Source organism: Dermacentor variabilis, chromosome 2 (assembly GCF_050947875.1).
Source record: "Dermacentor variabilis isolate Ectoservices chromosome 2, ASM5094787v1, whole genome shotgun sequence".
Taxonomy (NCBI): Eukaryota; Metazoa; Arthropoda; class Arachnida; order Ixodida; family Ixodidae; genus Dermacentor; species Dermacentor variabilis.
Genome location: NC_134569.1, coordinates 118,246,626 through 118,265,896, shown reverse-complemented (window position 1 = coordinate 118,265,896; position 19,271 = coordinate 118,246,626). Strand labels below are relative to the sequence as shown.

The 19,271-nt window shown below is 49.0% G+C and overlaps 1 protein-coding gene across 1 annotated transcript; it reads right to left on the bottom strand.

Moving 5' to 3' along the window:
- Positions 1–32: 32 nt before the first annotated feature.
- On the bottom strand, positions 33–18,341 carry LOC142572603 (retinol dehydrogenase 5-like). Its single transcript, XM_075681823.1, has 4 exons — positions 17,614–18,341; positions 13,991–14,236; positions 11,696–12,022; positions 33–1,118 (listed from the first exon to the last, which is right to left on the bottom strand). The coding sequence occupies exons 1-4, from the start codon at positions 17,875–17,877 to the stop codon at positions 885–887; spliced, it is 1,071 nt and encodes a 356-aa protein (XP_075537938.1). The 5' UTR covers positions 17,878–18,341; the 3' UTR covers positions 33–884.
- Between the last annotated feature and the right edge of the window lie 930 nt (positions 18,342–19,271).

The window sequence follows — 19,271 nt, the reverse complement described above, 5'->3', positions numbered from 1 at the left end:
CGCAAGCGGGAATGTCACGTGGTATTTTTTTTTATTTCGCGAGCATCTGTAGTAAGCGGAAAAACACTAATGCCTAATAGATAGTTACAAACTGTCTAATCGGACGTTTTGCGCTCTACTACTTTTTAATTGGAATTTTTGCCTAATTTTGTTGCCTCCGAAGTCGGTTAATAAACGTTCACTAGTTATGCAATTATGCAGAATACAAAATATAGTGTGACTTCCTCCATACAGTAGCCAACAAGATGCATTTGGTTGAATCGTCTCAGCATTTTAAAACTCTGGCTTAAGTTAGCTGGGACACCCTGCATAGTGGGACTATATAGCCCTTCGGCTGTTTGACTGCTCGTCTAAATGTAGTGTTGCCCAATTATAAGCGCAATCAACAAGGTGTTCACTTCGGATAAATTATTAGGTTTTACACACCACGAGAGCGCATTGATCTTGGTGAACCGGTTTCACGAACTCAGCGTTACCTTTGTGCGTAAGAGTGCCACCGATGAGGCTGCCCATAAAACGAGCATAAGCACTGACTTCCCCAAGCAAAATTAGGAATGCAGGCGTTTGAAACATTCTCTGTTCTGCAAATTCTACTGAAAATATACATATGTACTGCGCACAAATCCAGAGGGTTGGCAACACTGTTCTTCACCAATTATGGTCATGGCATGCTTCCTGTAATTTGCTCTTACTTTGTGTGTTGAACGGCCACGCAACCTCCATGTAGCTGACAGCTGCGTGGAAATACGTCGCACGCCGACGGGGCAGTAAGGTACGCAACACAAGCACCGACGACCAACTGCACGGAATCGAACCCGGCCTCGGCAAGCTGTGAACGTTAACTCAGCCGCAACCGGCAGCAGGTGATTACGTTCCTTTAATAATCAAGCCTTCATCAGTCCGGATATCTCCGTAAGCCAGAAATCCGTGATCTCGTCGGGTAGCATACGAAAACCGGCGTACAGAATCTTGCGGGTCAACAGATCCGGCTGGTACAGCCTGTTGGGATGCGCCGTCTGTACGGAGTCGAGCATTTTCTTGGCGACTTCTCGAACCACGGGGTCCGGCTCGTTCACTATTATGTTCCGGATGTTGGCCTCCATCTCGTCACCATAACTCTGTGTGAGAAAGGGCAAATGGAAAGAAAAAAAATGATCGATATACGCGGGTTACATGCAGTTAGCAATACATGTAACAATAACGCTATTCGATTTCGAATAATAATAATAATGATACGTATACATTGTATTTGGATCGCGACACTGGAGCGATCTGTTGGGAACTCGGCGCTGACGCCCGTGGTTGTACCTGGGTCGCAAGCCCCAAGGGTAGCGTTGGCCTGGCGGCCTGGGGTACAACTGGAAGCATCCGAAGGTCCCGGCAAAGCATGAGTCGACTGGTAACAACGAAACAACTTGTTTATTTTAACATCGCAAAGAGTTGGCGGTCAGGTTTGACCGAAGTAGAGAGACGGGAGAGCACTTCACTCAACGGAAGAAATCGGAGCCCTCCTCTGGCGTCCGGGGGCAGCTGTTTTTATACTCTCGCAGTTGAGGGCAAGAAGGAACCCCTCAAAAGACGAGCACGTGAATGTACAATGGGCTAATGGTGACGCACACTGTCGTAGCGATGCCGTAGCACCATGTCGTGGCGCTGCGCACGATCTCGTAGCACCTGGTCGTGGCGCTGCGCAGCACACTGTCGTGGCGCTGCGCAGCATACTGTCGTGGCGCTGCGCAGCACACTGTCGTGGCGCTGCCGGTCGGACACAATGACTGTAACGAGAAGATGGTCCCTGCTTTGGCATCGCCTGTTTCGGGCACAATGACTGGAACGAGATCCCTGCTTTGGCATCGCCTGTTTCGGGCCCAATAACTGGAAGGAGATCCCTGCTTTGGCCTCGCCTGTTTCGGGCACAATGACTAGAACGAAATCCCTAGGCGGTCGCATCGCCGCAGACGCGCCTGGAAACACCTGGCGATGAGTGTTGCGGTGACGACGATCGGGCCAAAATGTCCGCCGCCCCGCCGCCGTCGCGCCGGCAAAACCACGTGTCGCAGGCGAAACGCAACAGACCGCCCCGCCGGGGAAAGGAGATCCCGATGGACAGGGGACTGCATCCGCTGTCCGGAGGGATGTCGCTCGATGATGCTCATAACCGAAGTCGGGCGTCCCTTGACGTTTCTTGAGCGCAGCGCACAGAGAAGGCCTCGTTCTCTCGTTCAGGTTCGCACGGGACACTGCAAAGTGACTTCGGGAGAGTTCACATTTTTGTTCTCGTTCCCGGCAAGCGTTAGAACTACGCTGAAAACTCAACCGCTCAGTCAGCAAGCACGGCACAACCCTCACTAAGCCCTGCCAGGCTCTTTCCCCTTTTTATACCACTGCCTAGTTCCTTACAGTAGTCTAGCATCACTCAGAACGCGTCCACAAATTGAAAAATTGCACTAGAAAGCATATCATCACTTTGAAACACTAAACAAAAGCAATATGTTAAAAAAAATCCTGCCTCAGGAAGAAAAACATCAGTAACAAACAATTTTGAGGCTGATTCCTACGTTAGGGGCTTCGACTTAAGCCATCGGCGTTACCGTTGAGACTCCCCTTTTTGTAACGCACCTCAAAGGAATATTGTTGTAAAGCGAGGCTCCAGCGCAGGAGGCGGCCATTTTTGGGAGAGATGGTCTGCAGCCATTGGAGAGGGCAGTGATCCGTCTCAATGATAAACCTCGAGCCGGCTAGATAACATGACAATTTCTGAACGGCCCACACGAGACATGCACACTCTTTCTCGGTGGCGCTATACGCCTGCTCACGACTGGTCAGCTTACGACTAGCATACAGGACGGGGTGTTCTACTTCTCCATTTTCCCGTTGGCACAGTACAACGCCCATGCCTCGCTCACTAGCATCGCACTGAACAATGAACCCTTTTGTATAGTCTGGCGATCGTAGCACAGGCTGGCTTGTTAGGGCACTCTTTAGGGCGCTAAAAGCTCTTTCCTTTGTCTCGTCCCAGACGACTGTTTGAGGCTCTGTCTTTCTTAGAGCATCCGTCAGGGGAGCCGCGATATCAGAGTACCTAGGGATGTACCTCTGATAGTAGCCGGCGACACCTAAGAACGACCGAATATCGGTCTTTGTGCGCGGTTGCGGAAAGTCTCGCACAGCGGCCACTTTTATTTCAGAGGGGCGGCGACGACCCTGACCAATCACGTGACCGAGGTAGACAACCTCGGCCTGTGCTAATTGGCACTTAGGAGCCTTGACTGTCAAGCCTGCTTCGCGCAGGCGGGTTAGCACTGCCCGCAAGTGTGTCATATGCTCAGACCAGGATGCGGAGAATATCGCTACGTCGTCTAGATACGGTAAAGCGAATTCTTGCTGTCCCCGCAACACTTTATCCATGAGACTTGAAAAACAGTATGGCGCGTTCTTCAAACCAAAACTCAACACTTTAGGACGGAATGTTCCCATTGGTGAAATGAACGCCGCATACCTACTAGCCTCTTCTGTAAGTGGAACCTGCCAATAACCCCTGACAAGATCTAGGGTGGAAATAAACTGAGCGCTACTAACTTTCTCAAGGCGCTCCTCGATGTTAGGGATCGGATAAATTTGATCCTTAGTGATGGAATTAAGCCTGCGGTAGTCGACGCAAGGACGAGGTTCCTTGCCCGGTACCTCAACTAAAATCAAAGGGGAGGTATAATCACTCTCACCTGCCTCAATAACACCGAGCTGTAGCATTTTCTTTACCTCAGCCTCCATAATATCGCTCTGGCGGGGTGACACCCGATACGCCTTGGATCGTACTGGCTCTGTGGAGGTAAGTTCTATATCATGAGTAAGTACAGAAGTCCTACCAGGCCTCTCAGAGAACAGACCTTGAAACTCTTGTAATAGCTGGTGTAGTTCGGTTTTCTGCTCAGGCGACAGCGGTGCTTTACTGATAAGGTCACTAATGACTTGACCGGTGTCTTCCCTGTTCGTCACTGAGCCTAGTCCCGGAAGCTCGACCGGAAGCTCTTCAGGAACGTTTACCATCATGCACACCACTGCTTCCCTTTGTCTATAAGGTTTGAGCAGATTACAGTGGTAAACTTGCTGTGCTTTCCGCTTTCCTGGCAGACTTACCACGTAGTTAACGTCCGACAGTTTCTGAACAATTCGCGCTGGGCCCTCCCACTGCACGTCTAGTTTGTTGTTTAGCGATGTGCGCAATATCATGACCTCATCGCCAACCTCAAAACGACGGGCCCTGGCTGTCCGATCATAATAAACCTTGGCCCTCTGCTGGGCCTTTGTCATTGCTTCACCTGACAACTCCTGTGCCCTTCTTAAGCGTTCGAGGAGCTTAAGCACGTACTCCACCACGACTGGGTCGTCGCCCCTACCTTCCCATGATTCTCGAAGCATGCGAAGCGGAGATCGAAGCGAGCGACCGTACACCAGTTCAGCTGGCGAAAACCCCGTAGCCGCATGCGGCGCGGTCCTTAAAGCAAACATCACCCCAGGCAGACACAGCTCCCAGTCAGTTTGATGTTCAAAACACAAGGCTCTCAACACGCGCTTCATGACGGAGTGGAGCTTCTCAACGGAATTCGACTGTGGGTGGTACACTGAGCTGTGTAGCAGCTTTACCCCACACCTTTCGAGAAAAGTTGTCGTCAAAGCGCTAGTAAACACTGTGCCCTGATCTGATTGAATTTCTGCAGGAAAACCAACTCGCGCAAATATGGACAGTAGTGCATTAACTATCTCAACTGAGCTGAGTTCTTTAAGCGGCACTGCTTCAGGGAACTTTGTCGCTGGGCAGATCACAGTCAAAATGTGTCTGTACCCCGTGGCTGTTACCGGCAGAGGTCCCACTGTATCAATAACGAGCCGTCTAAAAGGCTCCGTAATGATAGGTACCAATTTCAACGGCGCCCTCGATTTGTCCCCTGGTTTGCCCACCCGCTGACAAGTGTCACATGTCCTCACGAAATGGTCTGCGTCCCGAAAACACCCTGGCCAATAGTACTCTTGCAAGAGACGGTCCTTAGTTTTCTTAACGCCTAGGTGTCCGGACCACGAACCCCCATGTGACAAGCGCAACAGATCCTGACGATAGCATTGAGGCACGACCAGCTGATCGAACTCCACTCCTCGGCGGTCTAGATACTTCCGGTACAGGACTCCACCTCTTTCCACAAAACGCGCAGTTTTCCTGGCGATACCTTCTTTGACATTGCAGCGCACGTTTTCCAGGCTGCCATCCTTTTTTTGCTCGGCTATCAAAGCCGTCCGGCTGACTTTTAGCAACCTATCAAGTCCGTCTGACGTGGGCGCGATGAGCAAATCAGTAGATAGCTCTTCTAACTTTCCCGCGTCGGGATTTTCCTCTCCAGTATCTGGCGCCTTCAACGCTACAGACTCAATTTTATTCTGTTCGGGCGTGCTCTGAATATCAGCTTGCTGCGCCTCTGACCCTTTTTCGTTGTTTGATAACGTCGGCCCCGCAACTACCGCCTTTGCAGCGAGCTCCCGAACCTTCGATCTGGTTAAGGCCTGAACACTAGCTTCACCAAACAAAAGCCCCTTCTCGCGCAGGAGGTGATCGGACCTGTTTGAAAATAGGTACGGGTACTGGGTTGGCAGCATAGATGACACTGCCGCCTCTGTCTCAAGCGCTCCGAAAGGTCCTTCAATAAGCACCTTTGCTACTGGCAGACACACGCTATGAGCTTCCACGGCTTGCTTGATCCATGCGCACTCGCCCGTGAACATATGGGGTTCTACGTAAGACGGGTGAACTACATCCATCGTAGCTGCAGAATCGCGAAGCACTCGGCACTCTTTCCCGTTCACGAGGAGGTCTCGCATGTAAGGCTCGAGAAGCTTCATGTTCTCGTCCGTGCTGCCTATTGAAAAAAACACAACTTTTGGTGTTGTTTCCGGACACTGCGCCGAAAAGTGACCCGGCTTCTGGCACGTATAACAAACGCCCGCTCGCCTCATCTCGAACCGCTTTCTGCGTTCGGCTTCGGCTGCCGTCTCTTTACGTTTGGTCGGATTGCTTTCACTCGCATCCTCACTACGCGTGTCCCCCTTAAATCTCATGGGCGTGAACCTTGGCCTCTCAGACTTGGAGCCAAATTCACCCTTTTGACCGTCCTTAGCTCCGCGAGCTCGACGCGTCACAAACTCCTCGGCTAGCTCAGCGGCTCTAGCCACCGTACTCACGTCTGGCCTATCCAAGACCCAGTATCGCACGTTCTCCGGTAACCGACTATAAAACTGTTCTAGCCCGAAACACTGCAGAACTTTATCGTGGTCACCAAACGCTTTCTCTTCTTTGAGCCACTCCTGCATGTTCGACATAAGCCTATACGCAAACTCTGTATATGACTCACTTTTGCCTTTCTCATTTTCCCGAAACTTCCGACGGAACGCTTCCGCAGACAGCCGGTACTTTTTTAGCAGACTCGATTTTACTTTGTCGAAATCCTCTGCTTCCTCTCTATCCAAGCGAGCGACTACGTCGGCCGCCTCGCCGGGTAACAAAGTGAGCAAGCGCTGTGGCCACGTTTCCCGAGAGAACCCCTGCTTCTCGCACGTTCGCTCAAAGTTAACCAGGAACAAACCAATGTCCTCTCCAAGCTTAAACGGCCGCATCAGGTCAGTCATTTTGAACAATACGCGTTCTCCTGCACCGTGTGCCTGACTTCCATTACGAGCGCGTTCCATCTCTACCTCGAGACGCTTCATTTCCAAAGCGTGTTCGCGCTCTTCTTTTTCTTTCTGCTCTTTAAGTTCGCGCTCCTGTCTTTTTGACCTCTCCTCAATAGTCTCAAGGCATTCCGACAGCTCGTCATCCTCAGCCTCTAACTCAAGAATAGCCGTTATCAGTTCCGGTTTTCTTAGTTTGTCTGAGACATCCAGACCCAACTCTCTTGCAAGCTCCAACAATTTCGGTTTGCGCAACGACTTCAAATCCATGGCTGCTCTGAATGCTGCTTTCTCTACTGCTTACTATTGTCTTGCCGCAAACTAACCCGGCAGCAACGACAACCACAATTACCAGCTCTGTTTCTGACACTAACAAAAAGCCTGGCAAAGCTCAGTAGAAGAAAGTCCCGCACTCACCAAACCTCGCAGGCAGGAATTCCGCGCAGTCGTTCCGCTGCAGGCAACCAGTCGTCACACAGGGCTCGTTGCACTGCTCCCGGATCGACGTTGAGCTGCTCAGCATACAGTCAACTGCATCTCTTCGCTGCTGGCCTCCGTTGTCGCGATCTCGCCGCTGGCAGACAGTTGTTTGAAGTCGTAGGCGATCTCACCGCTGGCAACCAGATATTTGGATCCGGACTGCTGGTACGATCTGTTGGGAACTCGGCGCTGACGCCCGTGGTTGTACCTGGGTCGCAAGCCCCAAGGGTAGCGTTGGCCTGGCGGCCTGGGGTACAACTGGAAGCATCCGAAGGTCCCGGCAAAGCATGAGTCGACTGGTAACAACGAAACAACTTGTTTATTTTAACATCGCAAAGAGTTGGCGGTCAGGTTTGACCGAAGTAGAGAGACGGGAGAGCACTTCACTCAACGGAAGAAATCGGAGCCCTCCTCTGGCGTCCGGGGGCAGCTGTTTTTATACTCTCGCAGTTGAGGGCAAGAAGGAACCCCTCAAAAGACGAGCACGTGAATGTACAATGGGCTAATGGTGACGCACACTGTCGTAGCGATGCCGTAGCACCATGTCGTGGCGCTGCGCACGATCTCGTAGCACCTGGTCGTGGCGCTGCGCAGCACACTGTCGTGGCGCTGCCGGTCGGACACAATGACTGTAACGAGAAGATGGTCCCTGCTTTGGCATCGCCTGTTTCGGGCACAATGACTGGAACGAGATCCCTGCTTTGGCATCGCCTGTTTCGGGCCCAATAACTGGAAGGAGATCCCTGCTTTGGCCTCGCCTGTTTCGGGCACAATGACTAGAACGAAATCCCTAGGCGGTCGCATCGCCGCAGACGCGCCTGGAAACACCTGGCGATGAGTGTTGCGGTGACGACGATCGGGCCAAAATGTCCGCCGCCCCGCCGCCGTCGCGCCGGCAAAACCACGTGTCGCAGGCGAAACGCAACAATTGTGAGGAAGCGCTCGCGCGCAACGTAATGTGCGGGATTGAAGCGGGGTGATCTTCCGCGTGACATTTTGACGTCAAAAATTCCTGAGCTCTCAGCCGCGTTAAGTAGCCCATAAATCACGTAAATTTCATTTTGATTCGCTCCTTGTATCCGTGGGATCATGTGTCGTATCAGACAGGATGCACGTGTTACGGCCACGAAACGGGCCTACACAAACGCCCAAGACGCATTTCTTCACGTGGATAAGCCTGCTGCCTAAATAGTCCATATTATACAATTAGCGTTGTTAACGTAAAGGCATGGCCAAAAAGTCACTGCAGGAACAATAACCGCTGAAGAGGCTGCCATAGCTGTCGCAATCACCTCTACGCAGGAGCCCACAACCATACAATATAGGACTCGCAAGCTACATGCCGTCACTTCCAACTCGGCAGACTCACAAGCCCCCGCACTTCGCCGGACACGCTTCCCCGAAGGGCAGCATGCAGGCACACGCATCTGCTCACGAGCACGCACATCGGGCTGAGCCATATTCAGGCCACCGCGTATCAGGGGGCACATTAAACCCAGTGCCACAGCGCTACATAGAGATTCTAAGTCGCTACCATCTAAACCGCAGACGATACCGGATACCACAGCCCGCCCTTACGCGAGAAGAAACAGTTATGCTCAGGCAATTCAGACCAACTCAATATCCACACGGAACACTCCTACACGCCATGTTCCCTACAAAACGCAAACTCTGCATAGGATCCTGTATACACTATCCCATATGATGTGGAAATGCCCACGTGCCATACCCTTACCAACCAACTCCCAACCCTCCACTGAGCAGTGGAGCACCAGCTGACCATTATCCATCCGGATGACCAGCACAAGCTTGTGGGTCAGGCGAAGAGAACGGCTCGGTGCCAAGGATTCCTGGACTAAGGGAGGCGTCTCGCATAGTACGAAAACAACTGTCTGCTCAATAAAATGTTATTCATAATCAAGTAATAAAAAAATATTAAAGAAACATTGCGTAAGGGTACACTATAAAAATGCTGCAGTGAATGACCGGAGACATTTTGGCAGCGCTGTTTCCGAGCGTTTGATCGTCAAAATGGCGGCAGGCCGACATTTTGTGAGGCCCACACCACGACCGACTGCAGACGGCAGCCAATCGAATCACGATAATATCGCCAAATTTTTTCATTTTTTTTCGTGTGGTATTCGAGAGTCTGCTTGTTCACGACGACGGAAACGTCGGAATGACGCGGATGGCTTGTCAAAAAGTATGATAAAAGCATGACCGTTAAAGTGACGACTGGTGTTTACAGTATATGGGAGTTATACTACGCTTACAGTTTTACGAAGATGCTGCTTGATGACTTACTTTCAGAGTTAGGAGCATACAAATGAGGTGTTTTTTTACAAGCGGAATTGGAACAGACAAATAAATAAAATACCTAAAGGTATCGTAACTCGGAAGTATCTTCGGTGTGTTAAGACGGCATCGCCGAAACACCAGAATTTGTAGGGCCAAGGTGGCAGCCACCTTTTGCAGGGGCTGTGGGCTCGCTGAGCACGTTTTAGTCGCATGCGAGGCCCACAGCCCCTGCGCGTGCCGAACACTCTAGTGCCGACAAATGATGTTATGGTTTGAGATTAAGTGCGCTTGCTTTGGAGGCAGGCTCGAAAGCAAAACATTCTGGTCTTGTGTTGGTTGTTTCCCGGCGAAAAGAAAAAGAACACCCTGCTGCTGACCTTGACTTTGGCTACGAAAATGCCCTCATAGAAGCGGTCACCCCTGCCTTCGTTTTTATTTTTTTAGCCACTTCAGTACTGAAGTGTACTTTAGTGGTTTTTGCTATTTCAAAGTTATCGAAGGGCCCGACGTTTCTACAAGCACGCCGTATGTCCTTGGTTAAAGTGAGATACCGTTAAACAGCAGCAAGCAAGTACATGTCGAGAGGGAGAGAGCGGGAACGACGGTGACTCGGAGGCCAGAGAGACAGGGAGAGCGTAGCTGCTTCTTCTTTATCACGTCCCTGAGCTGTTGCCTATTTGCCTGGTGTTCCGGAGCTCAGGGCAGCGAGGTACTCTGTACGTTTCTTCTCTCGGGATTTGGAGCAATGAAAAATAAGGATGTACGGATAGCGAATCTTCCGAATGAAATCGGGTTCGAGTATTTGAGAAGAATGACCTTCGAATATTGAACCGAATACCGAACGTATTCACACTTAAAAACAGTGAAAGTCAAATATATGCGAAAGTGAAATGGCATAATAAGAAAGGGGTTTATTTGCAATATATGATACATGCATGTAATGCCGTTCACAACTGGACGTCTGGTCAACTTAGGAGCTTGAAAACGAGAAAATGTGTGAGGCTTTTTCTGCAGTGTAATAATTCACAGCACACTCTACTTTCATCCGAGCTTTCGGTCGTTCTAAACTTCAGTGAGTATCATGTTTCACGACGTTCGAAAAGAAACGAATATTCAACTGTTTCGAATATAGTGGTTTCTTAAATATAATAATAATATTTGGGGTTTTACGTGCCAAAACCACTTTCTGATTATGAGGCACGCCGTAGTGGAGGACTACGGAAATTTTGACCACCTGGGGTTCTTTAACGTGCACCTAAATCTAAGCACACGGGTGTTTTCGCATTTCGCCCCCATCGAAATGCGGCCGCCGTGGCCGGGATTCGATCCCGCGACCTCGTGCTCAGCAGCCCAACACCATAGCCACTGAGCAACCACGGCGGGTGGTTTCTTAAATCGAATACGAACTTAATAGTAAAGCGGGTTTGTATTAGAAATATCGAATATTCGCACACTCCTAGCGAGGACGATGACATAGCTTTATTAAAATATGGATGGCTCATCGGCCTATTAAAGGCAATGAAGTTGGAGGAATCGGGAGATGGGGACAGGGCCAGCCACCGAGGAATGCTTCCCCGCACGGTTATACCATGCGAAGAATTCCCTATTTCATAGCAAAGGCGAATAGCACTCGCATGACACTGTCGGTCTCCGCTGCTAGACAGATCCACTCCTCGAAGCTGGCCACTTGTGTTCGGCGCTTTTGTCAGAGGGCTGCGTACTTGGGGCCCTCTCACAGCAAGTGTCTGACGGTTGGCGCAGCTGCCGTTTTGCATACTGGACATCCTGCTTGCATCAGTGGTAGCTGTTCTGCCCTGCTGTCAGAAACACGACTTCTTTCCTTATCGTGCAAATACGTACGGCTTAAGTGCAGTACCGGCGCGGGCCTCGTGCACAAGTACTTGACACGTGCACGACAAGCACGCAGGCAGTTATCTTTCGGCGTGTATTGTACACGTTCGCGGAGCTGCCGTCGTTTCTGTTGCTGTTCTAAGAAGGACGTCCTTTCATTTACGTCATTTTACAGGGGTGAAAAAGCGGCTACGTGGAAATACATCCTGCAAAACACACCTAATCAAAACGCCAGAACAAGTCCGGCCCTGTGAACAGCGTATTCGGAACTCCTGACCAAGAATGGGCTCTTTGAAGATAATGTAGACATACGGCTGTACACGTCCTATAGTCGGCGCTTCGAAAGACTTACCCTAGAGTAAAGGTCTTTGGTCTCATCGGGTAGTTTCTCCCACATGTACTTGTACGACTTTAAAAGCGAACTGGGTTCCGTCTGCGGCAGTCGGTACAGGTTCGGCTCGATGCCAACCACGTAGATGCCGAACTTGATCAGCTCGCGGCGCAGAACCTCGGTGAAGCAGCGTACTGCGTACTTGCTCATGCAGTACGGCCCTGTGCCCGGCATGGCTATGCGGCTCCACACGCTGTTCACGATGACGAATCGCCGACCGCAGTGCGGTGATTCGCGCAGCAACGGCAGAAAAATCCTGGCCACGCGCGCGACGCTGAGTACGTTCACCTGCGCGAAGGGTAAGACAAGAACAGTTCGGCAACGTAGCTTCATTATATCTTGCCGTGCATGCTTATGGGGCACACATTTATGTATGACCTTGTCACGCTTTTGTTCTAGTCTTCGCAAACATTCTGACAGGCTTAACTAGTATAATGAGTATTTGCTCACAGTACGTTTTCGGTTGTTTCAGCGTCCTCGGCTTTACTGTGGGAATGTGACGTGGCTTGTGGAAAGCATCGTGTATACCAATTCGTCGACGCAGGAATTAAAACGTAGAAAACATGCATAGTAAAATGCAACCTCAAGTATAGATGCGGAAACATCCATTATGTTTTAAATGACATGAAGGAGATGCACAAATGGCACCATACATGTATACTATCAAGTAAATAACTGACCTGCAGTCATGTTCTAAATTTATTCGCCCGATCCAAAGCGTCAACTACGTGACAGTTCGGCGATTGCAAAACTCTTACCTACACTATATATTAGCAGTCAGTATCATGTAACGTTAATTTGCTGTTCGCACACGAAAGTTCGACTTAATGTCAAAGAGGATGCTTCTTCCTGCGTCCAGCTCCGTGGCTCGTTATTTATGCTTCCTTGTGACGACCTTCAAACTGTACGAGCCTTGGATACCCTACAAATGACTTTCGTTGATAGCCACATGACGTCAGTTGTTCTAGTTTTGTATTTGAAGAGGGCTCACAGTAGCCTAAGGCCCAAACAATGAAACGTTCCTTTCCTTCTAGCGCTTCCTAACCTTACGTGAGGCCTCCCTCCTTACAGCGAGGGACCGATGGAGGAAGCAAACGTACTCTGAAAGCTCCCTTCACCCGTCCTCACGTAAGGAGCGGTTGCCGCATGCTTGGGTTCGAGATTATCTCTCAACAGCTTTACGTGAACACCATTATTCAATAAAAAAATGTTGTATCGTCGCACAATCTTTAAATTGAAGAGCTAATATAGAGAAGCGTGGACGCTTTTCTTCTAGTTTCGTTCACTAAACTTTTAAAAAGTTGCGCATTACAGTGGAAACTTGATGTGCTCCATCAACGCTGGCACGCCGGCGTCGTGCAACGCCTAGCAACGCCTAGCAACGCTTTCATGCCGCACGCGTGACTGAAACGAACATGCCTGTCAAGACATACCGTGCTCGCGCTTCTACGCAGGTGGGCGACAGCGCGCATGCGCAAGCAAAGGTCACGTGCTTAAGCAGTGAGGTGAAGCGCTCGTTCAGGGCCACGAGTGGCGTAAGGACGCATGAAAGTAGGTTTGGAGCTACCTTATGCTGAGGAAGCACTAAGGAAGCCTTCACCGAGGGTCCCTCAGTAAGGAAGCTTTCAGAGTGCCATAAGGTAGCCTCACCGCAATGAATGCTTCCTTACTGAGGTAAGGAAGATTTCATTGTTTGGCGCTAAGGCGACGTCAGGCAAAATTAATATGCTTGCTTTTAGTCCCTGACTACTGGACACCTGAAAAACTGAACTGAAAAAAAAACTGAAAAACTGAAAAAAAACTGACTACTAAAAAAAAAAACTTTCAATAAAGAATCATGTACCTTAGGAACAGGCATTACAAGAAAGATAAAAAATGCCCAATGCCACGAGCATTTGCTATTCGTGCGCCAGAACAAACAGGCGCGCTTAAAGGCAGTCAGGTTGACAGAGCATACACCTTCCACCCTCCTCACTCCCTCCTTCCCCGTTAACCCCCTTCCCTTGAACCAGCGCCGTCTATTCAGAACAAAAATTTGCAAGAAAATGAAAAACGAAGATGAAGCGATCAACGGTTGTCTATGAAGGGATAGCCAACATTTCCACAAGGTGACTCCTCTCCGTCAAGCCAACTCCGTTCCTGAATAAACTCGGCCGGGAAAAGCAGTCGCTGCACTGACCAAGACCCTATAGTCAGAAAGACGTCTCCAGCGACATCCCTTGCTAGATCCCATGTGCCACTGAAGAGCCAGCTGACCTCGTAGGTCCAGCGCATGTCGTCGTCGTCGTACCACTCCAGCTCGCCGAGGGACACCACGCTCAGATTGATGATGACGGCCCAGAGGTGGCTGTCGCCCTTGCACAGCGCGCGCACGTACTTCTCGAACTCGGCCAACGACTCAGGCTGCGTGACGTCCATGTCGACCACGTGGATGTTGGACGAGCCCTGCATCATGAGTTGCTGTGTGCCGGGGCTCCCTGTGCTGACGCAGCCGGCCACCACCTGTGCCAAAGACCAGCTCACTGTGTGAATAGCTCAACCTGATAATAGTGTGAAACACTTGACTGCCTAGACTTAAGGCTGGACTATTCGATTGCCGCTAACTGCAGCATACAGCAGCAGCGGCGGCTGCGGTGACGCAGCTTTCAGCAAAGTCCGTGGGGGCTCGCCTAGAAAGGCTAGCTTTAAAACATCCAGTAAGTATCCAGTAATGTAAGTAGGATAGAGATGGATTCAAATGACTGTTGAAGAAAATCACACGTCTTGGCATGCAACAAAGCGGGACCGCTGCGCCAGTTGCCTCCTGCGAAGTGTATAAGGTAGCAGTTAACTGACACATTATATAGGGTATTTCAGTACAGTGGTCGCAACAGGCTTGCGAACGCCGTAACAAGTCGATTTGGTTACTTGTGTGCACCATGTTTTGCGTACGCTCATGTAAAACGCACGTCTGTACTGCAAGCCGCCGGCTATCACAACAACAACAACAACAACAACAACAACAACAACAACAACAACAACAACAACAACAACAACAACAACAACAACAACAACAACAACAACAACAACAACAACAACAACAACAACAACAACAACAACAACAACAACAACAAGACAGTGAAGTGGCTGGTACAATCGCTCAGCTTATCTCACCCCGCAAGAACAATTGCTCAGAAGTTCAGTTCCCAAAAAGTGACTTATTAGTAGCCACTCGAGCAGTTTCATTATTTCATAATAAAAGACTGCACAATTTTTATAACAAGGCTGTTTTGCCTGTCAAGCCGCTCTATTTACTTTTTTTTTCATCTCATATTCGATCACAAGCGGATGCTTACGTCTGCGCAGATTTTTTTTTACTATGTTCTCTATAAATGAGGATATATCCTTTTGTGATATTTTGGAGTAAACAGAAACAGTATATCGAAGCATGTGATGCACATGAGTATAGACGCGGTATTGCACTTTGCGGAGTATACGTGGTCAATGTGCGGTATGAATCCAAAGAGATGTTTTACTATATATATGAACTCTCAAAATTATGTTAAACGCTTAGCAAACGAGTATGTATGGTAGAAAGCCGACGAAGAATTGAACACTGCCGAAAATGTTAGTTGAGAATTGAACTCTTTATTGGGTGAACCTGTACACAAAGTACAGGGAACACTAAAATAACAACGATAGTGACGAGTACAATCGTCGGTCGTCGAATCTAAACTCGCGGATTGAGTCCGCCCGCAATTTATACAAGTATTAATGCATAGCGGAGTAATCGCTGTTTCTCGCGCACATCTGATAAGGTGCACCATGCACTATTCCAGCCGCATACGCAGTCTGATTAGATAAGACTCTCTCGCTATAAGTTCGGCGACAACGTTAATGGAACTCCGTAAGAATACCGCAGCTTCTTGCGCCTAGTGACTGGATAAGAGCGATAACACAGTAAAAGACGGTCACCGGCTAAAAGGAGAACAATTTAAAGCTGTCACGGAATGAAACGCGTCGATTTATGGCTAAATAATGCGCATACCTTTGTTTCCACTTTCTGCAGTTCGTGTGATATCGGCGTAATTTTGGGGCGTACACTCAGATCGGAGTCCGCGTCACCTTTGGTAGGCAGATTCTTAGCAACATGACGTGGTAGTCTTGAGTATACTTGCACATACACAAGCAATGTTATACTTGATACTCCCTCTCGCGTTTCGTTCCGTGAGCTCTGCACGGTCACGACGGAATGGCACGCGAACAACTGAGCGCGTGGCCCGCTCAACCGCGCATGTACACTTGCTTTTCGCAAACGCAGTTAGGCCAGTCAGACGGCGCTGCGTGTATACCAAAAGCCATGCGCTCCCCTATTCTCAGTTCATAGTGTGGGCACGGCAATATACATAAACGCGAAAGCAGCGTATCGCATTTTTCACGGCATCGCGGTATAATACTATGAGCTTATGAAAATCACGGAAAATGCTTTGCTACCACCGGCCAACATGTTCCACAACGATCGTTTATCATGTTGGCCAAGACCTGTTGCCGATCATCCTGTCGCACTACCCAAAAGCGTTGCAAAAACAGGTATATTTTATAGCGTCGACAATGGATAGGAGCGACAGCGTTTGCCGACACCTGCTGTCAGGTTCTTTCATTGGTATGTGTTTTATAGCAATTTTTGTGGCGCGTGGTTGCATGTCTTGAAAGCCTTGCATTCGGTGCTACAGATGCAGTTGTGCGCCGAACCTGAAATGTGTCTGACTCAATGTGTCGGCCGCATAAGGCGGAATGTTTATCACCGTATCAATCACATGGTCCGATCAGGGTGGCCTCATTATTTCCATACTTCCATATAGTAATCTGACGCATACTTATGTTAGCACGAAACTAACTAACTAACGGCAGAGGCTGGTGAAACCACTCTCGAAAGTTGTCCGATATGTTCCTATAGATGTTACGTGTGTTGTGAAACTGCTGGCAAACAACTCGCCCGCAGTCATTTAGAACACATCTCCCAATATTCACTGGTCGTAAAGTGGGACTGGGACGCCGATAGCGCGGTTCTCATGCTGTTGCGGACAGTGTTGACCAGATTGGTGCCTAGTGTGAATAAGCCTTATGCGATACCGATACACGTGGGTCCATCGCACCCATTCTCGCTCAATGAAATCATAAACAATTTGGAACCTATTTCAGGCGAACCTTTCTATGGTTAGCCGTCTGATTTAGTTGAACAGAATTAGGGGGATACAGGCGCCATTAGTTTCGACAGAAAAAAAGAAACATGAAGGGACTTAGGGATAATTACTACCTTAATGATGTGTCGTTGGTAGTGCCCGTCCGTGTGACAGCAACCGCATATGTTAAAGACGTTTTTTTTTCTAAGCCATACGCTATGGAGTGCAATGGCCGATATGCGAAATTTCATAAACAGGCTTTCCCGCCCATCTAACTTGCCCTAACCGAGATTGTCGCGTTCCTCCCAGTAGCACTGCTAAAGCTGAGACACGCGTTTTGAAAGCTTGGCTGGTGCAGGCAGCAGGGAGCGGCAGGGATGATGTCATGCTAACACGTATACGATTCTAGTCAGAAGTCTGTCACCTTGGCCGAGTCAAACGAGGTGCCTGAAGAAGTGTTCCTAATTACAAGGGCAAGCTAGATAAATCGTGAACAGCAGCTATGGATTACTGTAGTAAGGCTCAGTTACACGAAAAAAAAAACATGGCGGCTGTTCAGTTAGTCTTGGAAAATACGTAGGTATGACGTAACCGTGGTTATATTTTCCGTGAAGCTGGGCATAACCACGACAGGCGCCAGCGTTTAGGATGCAAAAGTGTATGGTTACAGGCAGGGAACTCCTTGGAGGACAGCACTCGCGGAGTGAGTCCACTTACCGTGAACCCTCGTCGGTCGAGCAGCAGAGCGAGTCTGTTGCCGTAGCCGCTGTCGCACCGCGTGATGACGACCACCTTGCCCTTGGGCGGGACCACCTTGTAGGTGAGCATCTTGAGCAGCCAGACGGCCAGGTAGTGCGAGACGACTACGACGACGATGGTGAGGGATACCAGATGCGCTATGGTGCGCACTAGGGGAACCATGTACAGTGCAGAGAACAGCGCAAGGAACATCGTGATAACCATGCCCGCGTAGCCCCGCATGGCCGCAGTTCGGGTTCCTTCGGTTCGAACGCAGCTGCCTCAGGATTGGCGATGTGCACGCGAATGGCACTTATCTTCTTCTCTGATCTTGCCACCCAGAGTTGTTGATGTTGATTCCTTTTATGATGGCAGGCAAACGTGGTGCCTTAGAAGACGAAAATGGTTATAGGTAGCGGAAAAAGCACGGTTGCATGCCTCGCTGCATATCTGTATTAGATAACTCGTAATATGAAAATCATGAGTTGTTAATTTGGTTTCATCTTATAATTCGTAATTTTTTAAAATGTTCTTTACCCCTGCTATCGCCCGATTCCTTGTCGATTCCTGGTCCTTAGTGGGTGCGAGCCATGACAGAGGATAATAATAATAATAATAATAATAATAATAATAATAATAATAATAATAATAATAATAATAATAATAATAATAATAATAATAATAATAATAATAATAATCAGAGTTGGCTGCACTGAGGAACAACCAACCAGCCGTCTTGCTTGGTAGCGGATGCCTCAACCGTAGTGCCGGGGAAAGGGAGATTGGGGGGAACGAAGAGAATTAGAAGAAATATATAAAGGCGGGAAAGAGTAGAGCGCAGCGAATGATCGACTTTATGGCCATTCTGTGGGTGAATGCTTGGATGAGGGGAGTCAGTGTTCATCCAGCACTGTCCTTCAATGTGGTTAACAATATACTGCAGCGTGAAAGACACTATCACAAAGAAAGACACACAGACACATGACACAGGTGATACTAACAACAAAGCTGTTAGTAAGATGTGACAGACATATCTGTGTGTCTTCTTTGGGATTGTGCCTTCGCGCTACATAAGAAGAAAAAGAAGCTTATGCCCTCAGAATAAAAACTGCGAATTTAGGAGGTGTTGCGTATGAGATTACCCGTGACTTGCGGATCTAATAAAAGCTTGTCAAATTAAATGGCACGACGAGCCGAACGAGTGACAGCGTTATTCAGTTACGCACACGCCCGGCTGCTCGCGGTCGCTCAGCAGCGCTGGCACATTGGGTAGGAGTAGACGAGGAAGAAGAAAATGTGACACCACCGGTCAGTGTAGGAAACATCTTGCGTTCTTAATGAGTATTTCAAATGTATTATCATTCGGAGCTGCGCAGTTTGGCTACAGCCACAAGGCAATATGCAATGTATACGTTTTGAGAAGCACAAATCATGATACGTTTCTAGGGGTTCTATCTTTCTGCAATATTTCGTCACACGTTCTTTCAATCATTAATTTAGAGAAATTCGTAATGTTGTCTTATTAAATATAAGCCTATTATTATACTTTGAACAATCTTGTTATCTATAGATGCATACTTAATTCCTCATTCGTGTGGCCAGTAATTCCCCCAGTGCATATCTTTCGTGTAGAAAAG